The sequence below is a fragment of the Dermacentor variabilis genome, chromosome 1 (genome assembly GCF_050947875.1).
Source record: "Dermacentor variabilis isolate Ectoservices chromosome 1, ASM5094787v1, whole genome shotgun sequence".
Classification (NCBI taxonomy): Eukaryota; Metazoa; Arthropoda; class Arachnida; order Ixodida; family Ixodidae; genus Dermacentor; species Dermacentor variabilis.
In genome coordinates, this window is record NC_134568.1 from 233,560,447 (window position 1) to 233,580,533 (window position 20,087).

At 46.2% G+C, this 20,087-nt stretch overlaps 1 protein-coding gene across 3 annotated transcripts in view; it reads left to right on the plus strand.

Annotated features, from left to right (window-relative positions):
• LOC142559431 (regulation of nuclear pre-mRNA domain-containing protein 1B) overlaps window positions 1-20,087 on the plus strand; it is a 58,558-nt gene that overhangs the window by 29,879 nt on the left and 8,592 nt on the right. For all 3 annotated transcript variants that reach the window (XM_075671026.1, XM_075671030.1, XM_075671035.1), the window contains 2 exons: window positions 940-1,066; window positions 9,831-10,006. In XM_075671026.1, coding sequence (XP_075527141.1) covers window positions 940-1,066; window positions 9,831-10,006 — 303 coding nt within the window. The remainder of the gene's footprint in view (window positions 1-939; window positions 1,067-9,830; window positions 10,007-20,087) is intronic.

The following is a 20,087-nucleotide window of genomic DNA, read 5'->3' on the forward strand; positions in this document are numbered from 1 at the left end:
TTACCATTGATGTATTTGATCCCTATACAAATTCTATAAGGAGCTGGCCGAGTAGGAGTGTACTATGGGCATACACTTTAAAGGGACACTAAAGGCAAATATTAAGTCAGCTAAAATGATAGATTAGTGTTTGAGAATTGCATGAATAATTGCATGAATACAAAGCCAACCATCCATGAGGATGATGTTCCATTTAAGAGGCCTGATAATTGTTATTTTCTTGATTATGAAGGCTGTGTTGCTGGCAGGAGTGGTACGTCCATTATATTTAATCTACTTTGCCATTCTTTACCGACTAGACTGCTTACAAATGCCCTGTGAAGGTTATCTTCTTGTACTACTGTTTATTTTTTCATAATATTTTTTACAAGTATTCAATGCTCAAATTTGCATTGCTTACTGCTTTAAGTTTTAAAAACCAACTGCAACTGCATAAAAAGCCCAATTTCAGATAGTTTTGATGTGAAGGAGGCCTTGGGTGTTTGAAATACGAGTGAAAGCATCATAAAAAGCTAGCAAATGTAGCTGCTTTTGATACCAAAACTTAAAAAAATGTTGCCATTACCGCTCGCCACAAGTGACGCATGACCTAGAATGCGCGGCTCTTTGGCATGATCTCCTATGTAAGGTGGTGCTGTGTCATAGTGACAACCAACAGGTGCACACGTTTGCTTAGGTGCTGTTCAAAGGCTGCTAACAAGAAAACTGTACGATGAACAGCCCTGTGGCTTTGCCAAGATTGCTTCAGTGGTATACAATGCTCATTTATGACAAATTGATTCAAAGTGAAAATTCACACTCTAGAATTTTTAAAATGAATAATGCAAGTGCATATCTTTATGCTGATTTGTACTGGTATATAAATTGCAACAAAAGGTTCTTTGCATCCATTTTTATTATTTTATTTATTTATTATTATTTGTTTCCCTTGTCAAACAGCCAGGGGTTCTGATCAAGGCATTGGCAGACTTGGAGAACACAGCCTCCTCTGATGCTGTTGTTCGAGAACGCATAGCCAGCCTCCCACCAGAGGTTTCAGATGCCTCCCTGCTAGAGAAAATTCAGGGTGAGTTGGCTCTCGAGTTTCTTTTATAAGGAAAGCAGTAAAATTTGAAAGGTCATGGATGGCAAAGTGTCAATCTGGGACGAAACACACTTGGGGAATTCCACTGGTAGAAACAGAACAGTTTTCCTTTGCTCGGTTATTGAGAGGGCATGATCATTTCAGATATTTTATTGGTAGATTCAAGCTAAACTTGTTCTAGTATAACAATGAAACATGCAGCCTGAAATCAATTAAATCAAACAAATTAAGTTGAATAAGATTGCTCTGGCATTGCTAGCGAAATTTGCTGTTTGTTTTAGTAATTTGCTCTAAAGAAAGATCAGAAAGGTTCTTAATCTGTTCAATAAACAAGGATCAGAGAGGTTGTTGTTCATAACTTTAAACAAAATCTCGCCTCTGATAATAACATTATGACAGTCTAGGTGCGAAGCCTTGAGTAACCTTTATACGTGCAAAGATTTCCTTTCTGCATTGAAGATCAGATTACCAGTGTTTTTGATAACTCCATGCAACTTGGTTCTCATGTGTAATGGATTGTTGCCCAAGGTTGCTAATATGCTTTCAGTCCAGAGTTACCATTTTCTTCCGTGCCTACAGTTTCTTTTCATTGATTGAAATCTCATTATGGCCAAGAAAAGTTCATAGCTGATACAAACACTGACTTGGTCTAACTGAGCACGTGCTTCCGATGCGTTGTTATCATGTTGTCTGGCTTTGCCTTTATTTTCATATCCTCTCATACTCAAGCTGGGGTGCTATTCTAAACACTGTCAAATTCTGCCATACTATTGAATTTGCCATCTTCTCAGCTCTGATTGGCCTAAAGGGCTGCATAGCCTCTCTGATTCACTCAAAATGGCTCCATTGCAGAATTTTGCAATAGGGCAGTATTTGACAGTGTCCAGTATAGAATCCATGAGCATGCTAAATGTTTTCATTTTTTATTACCCTAAATATTTACTGCCTTCGCTTAATTTCTTGCTCTGTACCATGGATTTCAAATCAATGGTGAAGCCTGTATACCAGCTGTTTCAACTAAATGTTGTCAAGAATAAAAAAATAATTTCTGGCTTTGCGCGAATGCTAATCACTGTATATGGATGAGCATTGTTCATACTAGTCATGGGTATTTTTTTATGTTGCAACAGTGATTTAATTTTAGTTAACTAACTTCTAATTAACTTGCCTAATGCAAACTGAGCTTCAGATAGCTGCAGTGCCTTATTTTGCCATGCAGAAATAGAAGCAAAAGAAGTGAAAAAAAAAAAGTCGTAGCATCGCAATTTGTTATTGCTGCCAGGCTGACATGGGAAGCCCTCCTGTTGGCTAATGCAGGTTTGAACTGCTGGCAGGTGTTCTGTGCGAATTTTTACAGTGACGAGCTGTGAATTTCTTTTTCCCAACAAAGTTTGGCCATTGCGGTAAGATGCGTCATGTCAGTTTCGTTAGCAGTAGACGCTTGATGTGGGCAAGTTGGTTTTGCATAATTTTGCGTACAATAGTCCAAAATAATAATTCTTAAGTCCGAAATGCAGTATTGGAGAACTTACAATTCAAAATGGTGGAATGGTCGTATCAGAAAAAAAAAAATAAAAAGAAGAGAGGCAAGCTTATAGTCGGATATGACTTAAGTCTGCAGTGAAGCCCCGCCCACGCCCTCATATCCGCCAGCCACTGTTCCTCCACGAGGCTGCAAATAGGTCGTACTTCAAACTTTCCCCGTTACCTAAATAAGGCACTAACCACAAAAACAAAGTCATAATCACATATTTTATGTGTTTTCACCTGTGTATTATAATGGAATGGTGAAAGCCTAATTCTTTATTGAACTGAAATAAAACACCTGCAGTGCAAAAACCAGGCGTGCGCCACACATCTTCACAAGAAACAAAAGCCACAATTTGTCACAGTTCTGTACAAGATTGCAAATACAATTACGTTTTACAATAAAGGTTTATATCCTATTATTATTATTATCGTTTACTGTGTTACAAAAAAAATTTTCTCTGCACAAAACGAATCGGGGCTTAGACATACTCCAGTTTCCAACAAGGACGTCTCTCCTGCGGAAGCATTTCTCACTGAGCACAATTATGCATCTGCCGTTCCTGCTTCATCGAGCTCGCCTTCATCCACTGCGCTGTCATCAGGTACACCTCAGGTGTGCCAGGCTACACCAGTGACACTGAGCCAGTTGTTCAAAAGAAACAGCAGTGGGAATGCCCTCTGCAGTGGCGCTCCGCAAATCTTGCTGAATGTGCACAAAAGAGCAACCGAATGTTGCAGTCACGCAGATGTGTGAGCGGGTGAGTTAACTAACCGGTATGAGCTTATGCGAAGTTCTTGATGTCAGGCACACTGCCAAAAACATGGACAAAAAACTATGGACACCTCCACAGAAGTGGCCCAGAAGTGAAGGCTGTAAGAGGCGCCTACATACTTACGACAGCTTCACACTGACTGCATTAAGAAACTGCATTCATGGCTTTTTTCTCAACCGTGTAGTAGATCGCTGCAGAATTAGCATCCGCGATCCCAGATGATGTGCAGACCCTTCAGCCGTGGACCATCTATCACCTCTTCCTGGACATGGGCTTCAAGAGCGAGAAACGTGGGAGGAACTCCTTGCTCATCGACCGCGAAGACCTGTTGTGGTGCTCCACAAGTATCTTTACGAGATTGCTCGGTACAGGGAAGAAGGGCACAAGATATTCTATCTTGATGAAGCTTGGGTCACTGCTGGCCACACAGTGAGTAAGGTCTGGGCTGATAAGACAGTCAAGTTGTGACGCGGCGTGTACTTGCATGGCTTAACAACAGGGCTCAAGCAGCCCTCGGGAAAAGGACAGCAGCTGATCATGACTCATGTTGGTAGTGAGGATGGATCTGTTCATTGTTTACTGGATGTGTTTCTGGGAAAGAAAACAGGTGACTACAACAAGAAAATAGACGGCAACAGTTTCGAGACGTGGTTCAGTTCGGTCGTCGATAGGCTGCCACTGCAAAGCTTCATTGTCACAGACAATGTGTCCTACCACTCCAGGCAGGTGGAGGAAATCCCGTCGCTGTCATGGTGGAAGGCAGAGATCCAAGACTAGGTGGCCTCGAAGGTGATCGCGTCCCATGCCTCCATGACCAAGAAGCAGCTGCTGGACACTGTGGTTACCATTAAGACTAAATTTATCAAGTAGCGGGTTGATGTGGCTACTGAAAGTGCTGGCTTTGTTGTCCTCAGGCAAGGGAGCCACATCGAGTTTATATCACTTTGAGTTTAACCCCGTAAAACTCATTTGGGCACAGATTAAGAATAGTGTGGCAGTGGTGAACACCACATTCAAGACCAAGTATGTGCACAACCTTCTCCTGGCTGAAGTGGAGAAAGTTGCATCAGAGAATTGGGCCAAGGCTGTGCAGCACGTGAAGGGTGTCGAAACACTTCTGGGAGATGCGTGGGTTTAGTGCCAAGATGAAGGTGATCATCAACCTGGGAATTGATAACAGCGTGTCTGAATCGGAGCTCTCTGGCATTGAGCCATTGCAGTGAGCTGGCATACTACACAATAGCTGGCGCACGCTCCTCAGATGTCCTCACTGCTACTGCTTGGCTGTGCCTGCTGCCACGTCTCACCTCGACTACATGATGGCTGACGCATGCTCCTCAGGTGTCCTCACTGCTGCTTGACTGTGCCTGCTGCCACGTCTCATCTCGATTGCACGATGGCTGATAGACGCTTCAAAGCTGTCCTCCCTGCTGTCCTTTGTGCCCTCTGCCACATTTCACTTCGACTACACAGTGGTTGATGCATGCCTTCCAGAATGCTGTGACTCCTCCCGCATGCTCTCTTCTGCCTCGTGAGTGCAGTGTTTTATAGCCCTTTTGTGTCAGGCTGCACCTTTGAACAATGGCTTTAGCCCTGTTGGTAGAGCTGTTGACACTGTTAATGTTAGATGTTGCACAACTGAAGGTCTCCGAGCACACGAGTACATCAACCATCTCGCAAGAGCAGTTGTCACATCACAAGAGATCAACTAGAAGATGTGGATCACATATTTTTAGTTAATCGAAGCAGTGCTCCACAGACATACTTAGAGCTCGCATTGAATTAATGTAGACCAGGGTACAGTTCACTGCAGTCAAGTAGTGCATCCAGTCATGGCTGACAGTTTTCGCTGCCTAGAAGCTCTCGTATGTGCCACCATCCTCGATGCCCTCAATGGGTCATCGGTCCTCAAGTGACTGAAATGCACCTTGTGTGGTAAAGCCCATTGTGGCCCTTTTTCATTACACAGGGTGGGCTCAAGTACTAATTTTTGAAGCATTTCATTCCAGAGGAACCAAGCACTAGGTCAGGGAGATATCTTGCACCGATTGTATCGCTGGTGGTTGCCTGCCAGTATTGGGGATCGAACCCCACACTGCCTTTAGCTTGCCCTGGTTGAGACCCTGCACCTGCTAGTGTCAACATACTGGCAAGCACCTTCGCATACAGAAAGTCCTACTTCATCTCCTCCTCGACCTGCAAGGCACTATGAGACACGGCCATGAGGGCTCCACTGATTCCACCTCCTGAGGCTACTTGTGCATCACGAACCGTGTTGGGGACTCCTGAAGGCATAAACTCATTTCACAATGTTGTCCAGAAAGTGTTGCCTACATTCGTCTCTGTAGATGCACACTGTGCCATCAGTGGCACCCCTTTGGCCACTCTTCAGTGCTGTGAGTGATGCAACTGTTGGAGGGCACAGTGTGTCTCTATTCATTAACCCTTTGAGGGTCGAATTATTTTGAAAAAAACTTTCCCAGGTGGTCAAATTACTTTATTGCGGATCTTGAATGTACAAAATGTATAAAGTCGGGAATAAATAGTAAAAAATAATTAGGAACAGTATTTTGGTGTCGGCATCACTCAGAACTCCAAAATTTTCAATAGGATTTCCGAGCGTCTGCACACCTACAATACGTGTCTGTTCTCTTGGAGCGAGGAGTTGTGTTGGCGCACACATGACATCTCTGCGTGCGGCTGCCTTGGGCAGAGGTCTGAGGCACCCTCTCGCGTAAGCGCGTTACCGCGAAGAGCAAGAATACCTTGTGAGCGGTGGTGATAAACAAGCTACGAGCAGTGCCAATCAAGATAGAAAACTTCAGCTGCCCCTGCGAGAGCGTGCCGACAAAGAGAAAAACCACGTTTCGCGCGCTTCCGTTGCGACCACGCGGCGGAACCGAAACCGCGAAAGCGCGTTGCCACTGAGAGCGAGAATACCTCGCGAACGGTGCTGATAAGCAAGCTAAGAGCAGTGCCAATCAAGATAGAAATCAACTTCCACCGCCCTGCAAGAGAGTGCCGACAAAGAAAAAAATGACGTTTCGCGCGCCTCCGTTGCGATCACGCGGCGAAACCGAAACCACCAAAGGGGCGGGGCGTTGCCGCAGTCTGAGCGATGCGCTGAAGCTAGCAATCAACTCTGTTTATCTCCCCAAGAAGGTAGCACCAATTTCAAACGCATCTTGTAAGTGCTAAGAGGTGGCAGCACCTCCCGGTGAGCACGCATCGTCATCATGACGCGAAATTTCAAACGGAGGGTCGTACCCGTACGGCAAAGACCTTGCGGGACAGAAAACCGCCGCCGTACATGTACGGCAAAAACCTTCAAAGGGTTAATGTGCAGTGTTCTGTATTACTTGGTGAGACTAGGCTGCTGCGATCATCTCTGGAACCAGATAGCTCCTTACTGAGGCACTCACAGTGTTCTTGCTGAAGACATCAACTCAGCGTCAGTCATATTCAGAAGGCAGAGCCAGGCAGAACCATTGCCCACAAAACTGGTTCAAGGAATATGTCAAAAATAGTTTTTTCCTCTGTTTTTCAAAAATGCTTTATAAATGTCCATAAGTGTATGGCGTAATATAAAAATGGGCCAGAAATTGTAGTGTATACTGTATAAAGATATGCGAAAGGGTACATTACTTGTACTCGCGTTACTTGTCACTGAAATGTCCAAAACATGTTTTCACTTGAAAGACTACAAAGTACTCAGTAATTTGTGTTGTTAACCAGTCAGTGGGAAGGTCTGAACACGAGTGTTTATCAAATGTGAAGTGCGTTCTCCCACGTGTACAGTAGTTGAATACTACTGTACTTATGGAAGTCTACTGTACACTGTAATCTGTCAGAAAGCATTCCAAATGAATGTGAAGTGCTATACGAGATGTATTGTCTATGGGCTTTATTTCACTAATGCATGTAAATGAACTTTTTGATCCATTCACGTCCCTTTCACATGTAAAAGTAGTTGAAAAGGTACATTACTCGTACTCAAGTTACTTGTATGCATCAGTGCATTTTGTATGGATCAGTGCAGTGCATCCACTATCACCTCTCCACACTCTGCCGCTTGGGCGATACTCAACCATAGTTCTCAGGCACGTTTTGTATCTCCGTGTGAACCCTCCCAATGGGCTGCAATGATAAATGATCAAGTTAACACCTGATAGAGGGAGAGAGATGTAAATATTTTACTGTATGTATATCTGTTGATGGGTGTATGTTATCCTAGTCTAATGCATGCTCTTTTGTCTCACTGAAGCCACTGTGTCTTGGGTCTCTTCACTTGAGCCCAACACCACATATTGTTTGAATGGAAAAATAAACACAAGGTCCATCTACTAGTCTGTGTCTCAAAAATTGCTTGCCACAACACAAAGTTAACACAAACGATGAAAAGTTGACCCAGCAACATTGCCTTGTGGACTGCTATATAATGTTACTGTGCATAAATTACTTTTGTTACAATATCTGATTAATTAAATATCACCTGTTTATACCATCCAAATGCCCAGTGCAACTCAACCATGCACCTATCTTGGGCACAAGAACTTTGCAAATGCCTTATCACATGCAGCTTGATTTTTGAATGTGCAAGCCTACAGATATGTTTGCAGTACTCTGTTCATGTCATTTGCTAATCAAGAATGCTACGGCTTTGACATTTGCTGCTTCTATGAACGTCTGCACATACTGTTATGTGTGGTATGGTATGTGGTGTTTAACTTCCGGAAGCTGCAAATGAGCAATGAGACATGCAGTGCACAGCATCTTAGCTGTGTAGCCAATTGCAGTAACGTCATGTGTGAGCTTAATATAAGGCAATATTTGGCTAGTGCATGAATGGGACATGCACTCAAGACATTTGAAATGAATTCTCCACCATTTAATGTTCATGGTTACTGAAACCAATTGCTTGCTCTGTACTTCAAGAGTACATCACACATTTGACCTGCGGAAGTAAGATAATTACACAGGTATTAGGATGTTTCTGCTCAAGGCTGTACAAAGACAGTTTACTTAGGCATAAAATGATTGCACAACGCCCTCAAATTGTCAAATACAGCTCATGACTTCTAGGTGACATTGTATAAGTGGTGAAAGCAATGCATTGGTAATGAGGGACGGCTCAATGGAGGGCTCTGGAATCATTTCTACCACCTGGGGTTCTTTAACGTGCACTGACACCGCACAGTATACAGGTGCCTTGCGTTTTGCCTCCATCGAAACACAGCTGCTGCAGCTGGGATTGAACCTATCCTTGGGCTCAGTAGTTGAGTTAGCTCGCAACGACAGCATTCACCGTTGCACAGCACCCAGAAATCATGAAACCGAGCTCAAAATTATGTGCCTTTGGATAAAGCTTGACAATTGTGCTACTTCAAAAGGATGGCCACAACGCCAGTGGCCAGTTAGGAAAGCATGCCAGCAAGCCGACAGCTGTTCTTCAGTTGTCCTGTCCAACCACGAAGGATTACAATGAAACATACATAGACTGACCTTAACAGTATGGATTTTATGATGCGATGAATGCACGGAAACAACTGAATTTAGGTTGAGTCCTCAATCAATAGCACTTCTCGCTAAAAAAATATATATATATATTTCTGAATGGCTGATACAACACGCACAATGAATTGTTTGTGGGCGAAAAGTAAGGAACTGCAAGGACGTTAAAAATACTGTCTGCTTTGCATCAACTTTTACTGTCAAGAAGGGTTTTTAAAAAGCTTGGCCTGTTGGTGCATATTAACTTATGGGGGAACTGCTCGAGGATGGGACAAGAGAGGAAAGAAAATCGAGTGCAAACTTGACAGTATTGTCAAGTTTCACTTCAGTTGGCGGGGAAGTTTCATGAGTAATAAAACAGACTTGGCAGTGAAATGAACTGTACCGCAGACATTTGAAGAGTGAAATGCTCAGACTGCATACATTTTGTCCATGTCTGCTGCACACCTCATAGCTTCCACCGATGAATAGACTCTTCAAGAACAGCAGACGCTCCAAAGGTATTAAGTACGACGCCATCTTGAAGATGTCGCATGACGACCACTTTTGCTTCTGTGATTGGCTAGCGGAGTAACACAACCCTGCACGTTCCGTGTGCCTTGGTGCTTTGGTTGCCAACTACTGTTTTTTAAGTTGTATCCTACTGTAGTTGCGTGTAGAATCCTCCCCCCACCCCCCCACCCCTTCGGTCACAAGGTGTCCACCCCTCAAAATTTTCTGGTGCCTGCATTCAAGTTATCATGCATTTGACAGTTGCTGAAGGAAACCTGTTATTTTAACTCCTGATAAGCACATTTCAGTGCCTTCTATGTAAAACATGTCTATTTGAGGTCTTTTTATTCTAAAAGCAACTTTTTGAGAAGAAATTGGTTTTTAACCTGATTTAATCTGTGGAAATGCATGCGTGTGCCTCACTAATGGTTCTTACACAGACCGACAGGCGGCCGACCGTCTTTCTGCCCAAGTGGAGGAGGCCTGCTCACTGCTAGCCGAGTACAACAGCCGGTTGGCCCAGGAATTAGAAGACCGCAAGCAAGTCTCCCAGATGTTGGCCAGCTTCACCTTCCACCAGAGAGAGCTCATGGCACTTGCGGAGCAGAAACTCGAGGTTAGACCACATTTGGGACCATAGAAGTAAGGGGGGGGGGGAGCATCTGTGGGTTTTTGGCATTTGCTACATTCTGGTGAAACAAATTTGCATTGGCTCTCACATTAAAGTGCATGGCTTGTACACACACAGCTATACCCAAGGTTCCACATCTTTTTTCTTCACAATCCAGCATGTACAGACACGCGCACTCACACACATACACACATCCCTCGATTTGGAATCCTGGATAACTTGTATTACATGTGTGCTCCTGGATTTTTACATGTATATTTAACCGGACAATTGGTGGGGCCAGTCTGCCACTTCCCAGTTAATTTGTATACTTCACCGTTGCTTCCGAGCTATGCAAAAGGAGTTTCCAATATCGGAGGCTTCAACTAAATTAGGTTCTACACAGATTTTTTTAGGAACAGATCTTGAAGGCCATGCTTTTCCAGCTTTGTGGGCCTTGTTTGGTCCTGTCAGTTGGTGAACGTTGTGCAACTGCTGCGTTTGTCTGTGCCTGCGCATTTTTCATTGTGAATTGTTTAACTGTAGTGTGCTCAGAAGGTGCTGAAGTACAAGAGTTGCTGCAAGGAAAGGTTTGTTTGATTGAAGAGGCCTGCAAGTCAACGGTGTAACAATTCTGTGTAACATCGTCAAGAACAAGCAGAAAATACTCGACGTGTACAGCAAAACTCATTCTGCAAAGCATACACTCCTACATGCTCCTACATATGCTGACGTTGAAGCTGCCTTGATTGCTTGGCTGCAGAAAGCAAATGCAGCCTACCTTCCGATCAACTCGACCATTTTGCAGGATAAAGCTAACCAGCTGGCGCTGCAACTTGGCCATAAGGAGTTTAAATGCAGCAATGGATGGTTCTGTTGCTTCAAGGATTGCAACAATTTAACGTTCGTTACTGTTAGTGGTGAGAGTGGCAGTGCGGGCCAGTGTTCTCAGTGGCTGGAAGCAGCGCACCTTGACTCCACTACTTGCTGAGTATGATACAGCAGATGTGTACAGTCTTGATGAGGCTGCTCTATTTTACAAAATGCTGCCTATGGAGACGTTCGCTGTGAAGGAGGCAGACAAGAGGTGGCAACAAAACAAAGACAGAATCACTGTTTTGTTTGGTGCGAACATGTGCAGTGAGCACAAACTGCTGGTGCTTGTTGTTGGCAAGATGGAGAAGCCTTGTTTTAAAAATGCATGACTGCCACCCAAAGATGACCTAATTTACAAGAGCAATAAGAAAGCTTGGATGGCAGTGGCAACTTTCGAAGAATACGTGCGGCACCTTGATCGCAAGTTTGCGGCTGCAGGGTGTAATGTTCTGTTCGTCGTTGATGATTGCCCAGCGCACTGCGGCATTTAGAACATGCGGGCAATCAAGCTGATATTTCTGCCTGTCAACACGACGTCACTATCACAGCTGATGGATCAAGATGTTATACTTCACACGAGGAAGACATATCGCTACAATTTGTAGAAACGAATCCTCCTTTGCTACGATAATGGCAAGGAGTTGGCCATTGACCTCCTCGGTGCAATATGCCTCATTGTTCATGTTGGAGGCAAGCGGAGGCCACGGTTATTCGACGGTGTTTTGAGCACGCTGGATTTGTGAAGGAAGTTCCAACCACCACTGCCTCTGCTGACTGTGCTGTCACCTGCCCGTTTGATGAGGTAGGGGAGACTCTTTGCGCTTGATATGAGGCCTTACACACCGAGGATGGAGAGTGCAGTTCAATCGGCATCTCCAGTTATTTGAATATTGAGAGCACAGTTCCTACATGCTACACTGATCTCGATGGCGAGATTGCTGCAAGAACAACTGACTCGGCCACCAACGCTGAAGATGGCGATGACGAGCCTGCCCGAGCACCCCCTTTGGCTGAAGGGATCAATGCACTGAGTGTTGTGCACAGCTTCGTTGAATACAATGGCGACGAGGCTGAGGTTTTGTGCCTGGTTGACTGGCTTGAAAACATGACCTTTAGTGCAGCAAATTATCGAAAGCATCAGTCTCGCATCGAGGAATTCTTTTTCAAGTAGGTGGACATACAACAATAAAGGTGTGGCACCCATGTATCACGTTTTCTGGCTGATTTTTTAACTTTCGTGTAATTTCGGATAATTGGGAATCCCACTTCGTTGGGATATTTCTCTTGGTCACGAGGCCTTCCAATTAACGAGGCTTAGTGTGTGTGTGTACATATATATGAACGAGAAGAAAGGAGGTTAACCGAGGGGCTCGATGTTTATTAATCATATCATGAGAAGCCAACAAGGACACCAAGAAGAACACAGGGGAGATTACTTGTACTTACCAAGTGAAATAAAGAAATTATAAATTGATGGAATTGAAAGTCGATGAAAAAAAGTTGTTTTTTCATCCACTTTCAATTCCATTAATTTATAATTTCTTTATTTCAATTAGTAAGTACAAGTAATCTACCCTGTGTTGTCCTTGGTGTTCTTGTTTGTTGGCTTCTCATGATATGATTAATAAAATCCATGCAGATTGTTTTCTTAGATCTTCACGGAATTGTCCACAAGGAATTTGTACCTTCTGGACACAAACCATGAAGAGCAAGTTTTACTGTGAGGTCTTGAAGTGCTTGAGCATTCGGCGCGAGCATCCGAAAAAATGAAAGAACAATAACTTCTTTTCCATCACAATGATGTGCTGCCCACTGACACATCACTCATTCGACAGTTCCTGACTTCCAAACATATCACAGAGCTTCTGCAGCCACTCTATTCATCTGACCTTGCCGCCTGCGACTTTTCCTGTTCCTGAAAATGAAAATGAGGTTGAAAGGGCATCAGTTTAGCACGGATGAAGAGATCTAGTTGGAATCGCAGGAAGTCCTCAATGCACTCACACTTGAAGACTTCCACGAATGCACGGAATCGTGGGAGAAACGCTAGGATCGGTGTACAGTCGCCGACCGTTTATTCGGACCTCACAGGGACTGTGGAAATGTCCAAATAAACAGGTGTCCGAAAAAGCAGATTAAGAAAAAAACAAGGAAATCCTTTATTTCCATGCACTTATTCGGGCTCAGCAGTAGGCTTCAAGAAATCGTGAATGTGCCGTTGCACGCTGTTCCGTTTACGCGTAATCGGATAAGCCTGAATCTCGGAGAGGGTCGTACGGTCACTATAGGCGGCTGAAAGCACAGTCACTGCTTGTACACGCTCCGCATGCGACGGCAGCGTAGCACATGGTATGTCATCTTCCGACTCGGAGTCATCGTCCGGCGGCGCAGCAGAAACCTGACGAATGATCTTGCCGTCGTCGAGTTCTGCGCATGTCAGTACAGCAGTGTCAGCACCTGTGAAACTGTTAAATGAGACGGTGTCTGGAATCGCAATGCAACCACTGCGCAGGTCTCGGCAGAACATTTTCGGCGTAAGTAGGGAGCACTTCGGAAGGCGACAAATCCTAGGCCTCCCGGCACCCACTTGCCGGCATTCCCCAGCGCAGTCTGTGCGGACACTGTCGACGCCATTAGACACTTGACACGATGTTTCCGTATGCCGCGTTGCATCAGCACGCCGGCACGCTGACACCAGCCGCACAAACGAAAAACGTGGCCTACTCGCAGCGTCGTACACGAAGAAACAAATTAGCTGCTGGATTGTCTTGACATGGCTTACTAAGCTGAGACCGGAACTGCTGTAGCTACGAACCAGGCAGAAACGATGATGATGAGCAGGGATTTGCAGTAGCACCACTTTGTGGGGCAGCAAGGAAGCTCGGTTCAAAACAAAAATGGCGTTCAGCAAGTCGAACCATGCACCGGTCAGAGTCGGTGCATGGTGCTCTTGATTGAGTTGGCTCAAGGTCTGTCTGAAAAATTTGACGAGAGGTTGCAAGGTGTCCGAACTTTCGACAGTTGCTATACATTAATGGTCTATGGGGAGAATGGCGGTGCCGCGAAGCAGACCGAATAATCGAGCATGTCCGAATTTTTCGAGTCTGAAAAATCAGTCTGCGACTGTATTCATGCCCAAGGTGACTACTTCGAAGGAGACAATGCAGATTAGGAGTTACGGTGAGCAGAACTTTTATTACAACCAAATTCTGTGAATGTTCGGGTAGCAAGCTTGATGTGCCCTTTTTGACCATGGTGAATTGGGCGACTTCCACTGCGTCGATGGCTGTTTGGTTTCAGGATTATAACCATAAACTCATGTTTCATCACCAGTTATGACATTAGAGATGAAGCTAAAGCCCTCTCTGACTTGTTGCATCAGTACCGTAAAGACAAAAACACGGTGGAGCTTCTGTTTGTCGCTGAGTAGTCTTGGCACAAATTTGGTAGGAATGAGTCTCATGTTCATTACGTCCCAACAAAATTCGCTGAACTGTGCTGTATGATTGTTCTACACTATCATCCTTTATGGCTAGTCTGTGATTTGCAAGGATAGCAATGTGAACTTCTGCTATCGTTTCCGATGTGCTCGTTAACGGACGTCGACAACACTTGTCGTCAACTGATGTTTGGCTGTGTTTGAAGCATATACAGTTGCCGACCGTTTATTCGGACCTCACAGGCACTACGGAAATGTCCGAATAAACAGGTGTCCAACAAAGCAGATTAAGAAAAAAAAAAAAGAGAAATCCTTTATTTCCACGCACTTATTTGAGCTCGGCAGTAGGCTTGAAGAAATCGTGAATGCGCCATTGCACGCTGTTTCGTTTACGCGCAATCAGATAAGCCTGAATCTCGGACAGGGTCGTACGGTCACTATAGGCGGCTGAAAGCACAGTCACTGCTTGTACACGCTCCGCATGTGACGGCAGCGTAGCACATGGTGCGTCATCTTCCAACTCGGAATCATCGTCCGGCGGCGCAGCAGAAACCTGACGAATGATCTCGCCGTCATCGAGTTCTGCACATGTCAGTACAGCAGTATCAGCACCTGTGAAACTGTCAAATGAGACGGTGTCCAGAATCGCAATGCAACCACTGCGCAGGTCTCGGCAGAACGTTTTCGGCGTCAGTAGGGAGCACATCGGAAGGCGACAAATCCTAGGCCTCCCAGCACCTGCTTGCCGGCATTCCCCAGCACAGTCTGCGCGGACACTGTTGGCGCCATTAGACACTTGACGCTATGTTTCCGTATGCCGTGTTGCATCACCATAACCTCGACATAGCACACAAAGCAAACATCACCACGCCGTCATGCCGACACCAGTCGCACAAACGAAAAACGTGGCCTACTCGCAGCGTCGTACACGAAGAAACAAATCAGCTGCTGGATTGTCTTGACATGGATTACTAAGCTGAGACCGGAACTGCTGTAGCTACGAACCAGGCAGAAACAATGATGATGAACGGGGATTTGCAGTAGCGCCACTTCGTGGGGCAGCAAGGAAGCTTGGTTCAAAACAAAAATGGCGTTCAGCCAGTCGAACCATGCACCGGTCAGAGTCGGTGCATGGTGCTCTCGATTGAGTTGGCTCAAGGAGTGTCCGAAAAATCAGACGAGAGGTTGCAAGGTGTCCGAACATCCGGCAGTTGTTATACATTATGGTCTATGGGGAGAATGGCGGTGCCGCAAAGCAGACCGAATAATCAAGCATGTCCGAATTTTTCGAGTCCGAAAAATCAGTCGGCGACTGTGTACCATATGAATGTCCTGCTTTGGGTCGTGTCATTCACTCCGAAAACTTCCTGTAACATATAATGGGTTTCTGCCAAAATTTGGCTAAGTTTGAAATGAAACTTGAAGCAAATTTATTGCTCCCAAATGTCCATTGCACACATTCAAAATAAATGCACCTAATCAATAGAACACACAGTTGTAAAATCACGCTTGGCAAAATAACACTGTCTCTTAGTTGCATGGCTGTCAGCACACCGATACACAAAGCGTACTGCTCACCGCATCTAGCAGCGGGAAGGCGTACTACACCCAGTTCGTGTGGCATATTTAAAACGAACTTTTGGTTAGCACCTCTTAAACTATTGTTATATGCATTACATCGTGCACAGTGTGGCGCAATCCACCTGAGTGATCATGCATTGTTCATACAGTGAGCTCTCACTAGAGTGAACTTCAAGGGACCTAAGGAAATAGTTCACTTAATTGAATGTTCACCAAACTGATATATAGTCACTAGAACATGGAGGAGCATAGGGCACAGCAGACATAGTCACAAGTGCGAAATGCAGCCTATGGAGTTATGTACATCAATATATACGAAGTGTGTAACAGTTACATTGCTGCATATCTTATGTTGAAAAAACAAAAAAACTGTGTGTGTGTGTGTGTGTGTGTGTGTGTGTGTGTGTGTGTGTGTGTATACACACACACACACACACACACACACACATACACATGTATATAATTTTCATTTGCCCTAGTGCTCTTAAAGTGCAAGAAGTAACAAAGCTGTCCAGAGATTCTGTTTTTGTGCATTTCCTCTGGCACAGCTTGTTGCTGAGACACGAAGTCCCACATCTTTCCCAGGCATCCTACAGCCTCAGCTAGAATTACAGGCTTTGAATCTGCCTCTGGCATTGCATCTTCCTCATCACACTGTTCTTTTGGATGAACGCTGGAAACAATTTCAATATCTGTTAAGCACAGGTAACGAGCTCACTGTCACATGGCACATAGCTGCCGTAGGAGGTGCGATTTGGGGGCGGTGGGCATCGGCTACTCCAGCACAGCAGAGTGCAAAACTTTGTTTAACTGATTTAAAAAATTATCCTGGGGCCACCGATCAAGTTCGTTCAACTGAAAAATGCCGTGTAGGTCACGTATCCCGGGAGTCTGGGTCTGCCGTGCGTCTCTTGCAACACGATCATATCTGGTTTCTGGTCGAGCCCATCTATGTGAAGTTGTAACTTGGCCTCCTTGATGCGGATGCCCCTGCAATTCCACTAGTAAATGATCGTTGTTCCCCCCCGCGAATTTACTTTTTACTGTTCAGCGTCTGTGTCATCTTCTTTTGACGTTTTGATGTGACCGCGCCTGTACGCGATCGATTCCTTGACTTTATTGGTGCGTTCTTTCTTTAGCACTGCGAACTTGCTCTTCATGATTATCGTTGCTGTCTTCGCTGCCAGTCGTTCGTGCTTGACTGACAGGGTCCTTATTTGACCTTCGAAGGCCTCTAGCCTGGCATTCATATTGCCGAGCTTCTCATTGATTTGATTGATAGCTGCGAGTATCGCTGCCAGTTTTCCCCCTTGCGGCGGTTGCTGTTGTTGATATGACGTCTGCAGTACCACTGCTGCCGTCTCGCAGTCAACGGTGGTTTCAGCGTCCATCACTTCTTTAACATTCAATGCTTGTTGCATGGGCTGTGCCTCTCCTCTCCGCTTTTGGCGGGGCGAGGGAGTCCCTCCGCGGCACCTTGTGTTTCTCGTTGGCGTCCTCGGGCGCCATGCTCGTTTTGGTTATTTTAGTCGCTGAGCTGCCACTAACTAGCGCATCTATTTTACTCACGAGTGCTCTGATCTGCACGTTCTGTTCCTGAATCTGGGCGTTTTGCCTTTCGATTGGTCTTTTAAGTTCTGTACATTCTTCACACTCTTGACGTGTTGCAACGTTTTGGTTAGAGGAGGGAGGTGGAGTAGGGTTGTGGGGTGGGCACTCCCTGTTGTTCCCTAGAGCGACGGAAGACCTGTTGGTCCAGCCCACCTTTTTCTCGGCGAGTATCCCTCTTTGGTTGGACTCGGCCCGGGTTCTCGATCTGGTCCGGGACCAAGAACGAGACCCGGCGTCTTCCGCTCGTGCTTTGAATGCCTCCTTTCCCCACCGTCTCGCAGCGGCGGCTGCCCTTGGAGCCAGCCAATGGCTTCTGGTCTGCCCCGTTTGGGCCGCTCCGGGAACGGGATCTCGATCGTCGACAGCTTTCGTGGCTGCCCTTGCGGGCCGACGTTCTTGAACTGCTCTGCAAAAGGGTGCTGCGTTGGGGTCGCCCTGCAGGACCTCTTTCCTCTTGGTTGCTGTCGTCGTTGGCCCGGCGCCGCACCACGGACGGCATCTTAAATTTTGCCTTACAGGCCCGGTTGGCGGTGAGATGCTTGCCGCTTCACAGGCCGCACTTGGGCACACACGCATGCTCTTTGTCCGGGTTGGCGATGCTGCACTCCCGGCAGATGCGATTTTAGGAATTGGGGCATACGTCCATTCGGTGTCCGACGCGGCCGCACTGGTAGCAGACATCGATCTGCTTGTGGTGCAGTGAACATTCAACGAGCAGGTTCCCGTAACGCACGTAGTCGGGAACCTCGAAGGCGATCACCACGGACCTGGTACTGCCAATCCGTTTCGCCTGCAACGCCATCGGGTTGTGCTTGTGCACCACTTGGTCTCTTGAATTTCGTGGGCGGTGTCCTCTAGCGGGATGCCCCGTATCGCTCCTTTAACTGTTCCGTCAGGCGCCGATTCGTAAGCGCTCACCTCATGGAACGTCCTTCGAATGTCAATGTGTTTCACCATGGCGTACTTGTTGGCGTGCTCCATCTTCGAGGTACTCATGACGATTATGTTCTGCTGATGGTTTAGACAAATATCTTCTCTTGCTGCAATTGCATCGACTTGGGCCGCCCCAGTGATGGCTCGGCTGATTTCGACCCGGGCCACATCGCTCACATGAAGCCTGCCACGTGGCCGCATTACAATCTTCACGTCTTCGCGTGGGAGGTCTGGCATTCTCGCGCCCTTGAGCAGCTTGCTCATGTTTACTCGCTTCATCCTGTGACGGAGGCTCTTGCCGGTGGTGTCATCAAAGTCATCGCCACGTGTGTTGCTGACGTCAGCCACGGCTTCGGCGCCATCTTGGCTTCCGTGGCTGCTTTGCTTCAACTTCTCGCCGGCGGTTTTCCACCCCTGGGCTCTCGTAACCTGATCCGGGGAAATTTCTTCGCCATCGACCTCAATTCTCATAGCGGTCAACATATTGGGTCAGTGTCCGCTTGACAAATTAGCGATTGGTCGGTAATTGGCTGCGGCTTGATGCGGCCTGTGGGTAGGCCTGCCGCTTCCCTCGGCCGAAGCCAAGGCTGGTGGGCGCTCCTCATGGGTCACAAAATCGGCTCTAATTACCAAAGAAATGGACCCCTACCTTGGAATTGGGTATCCCGGTAGTCCATGTAGGTTCATACATCTGATCGATGCACTTTCATGAACATCCGAGTTGAATAATCAGTGCAATTAGTGAAAATTCAGAGAGCTGACATGGAACATGTTCATTCAGCAATGCAGTGGCTCATCTGCAATTAGCAAAGAATTCCACATCGATGTGATGTTGCAGGATGCCCGAACAGTCCACTTCACTGACCAAAAGTAGCTGCAGCGCAAATCCACCGCTCTGCTTTGGCTCGGATTCTCAATGGCTGTGTGCTTGCGTTCTGTGGAAACAAAAATTCAGTACCCTTCCACTCTGTGAAGAAGGATGTCCAGCGAAGCTGTGCATGTCGGCCCCTTAATGGTGAACTGCACCTCTGCCGCAGGTCGGCCCGGCATTGCACTATCTTTGGGATCTGCATACGTATGGGGAGTGCTTAACGCCTGCTTCACCTCCGCCACGGGTCAGCCCGGTATTGCACTATCTTCAGGATTGGCGCATGTATGGGGAGTGCTTAATGCCTGCTTCACTTCCACCGTGACCTGCCGCGGTTACTGAGTGGCTATGGCATTGGGTTGCTAAGCATGAGGTCGTGGGATGAAATCCCAGCCACGGCGGCTGTATCTTGATGGGGGCGAAATGCAAAAACACCCATGTACTTAGATTTCGGTGCACGTTAAAGAACCACAGGTGGTCCAAATTTCGTGAGTCTCCCACTACGGCATGCCTCGTAATCAGATTGTGGTTTTGGCATGTAAAACCCCATAATTTAATTTAAACCTCCGCTGCAGGATAGCCCGGTATTTCGCTATCTTTGGGATCGGCCCACATATGGGTAGTTTTGTGTCCACACACACACACTGTCCTCGGAGAACCATTGGCATAATTTTATAGTGTATAGGTTTTATGCACTTTAGAGCAACTGTTTTTAGGCCCCTTTACAGCCATGTAACATCTACCCTTCATTATTCATAGCTCCACTGTGAATTCATTAG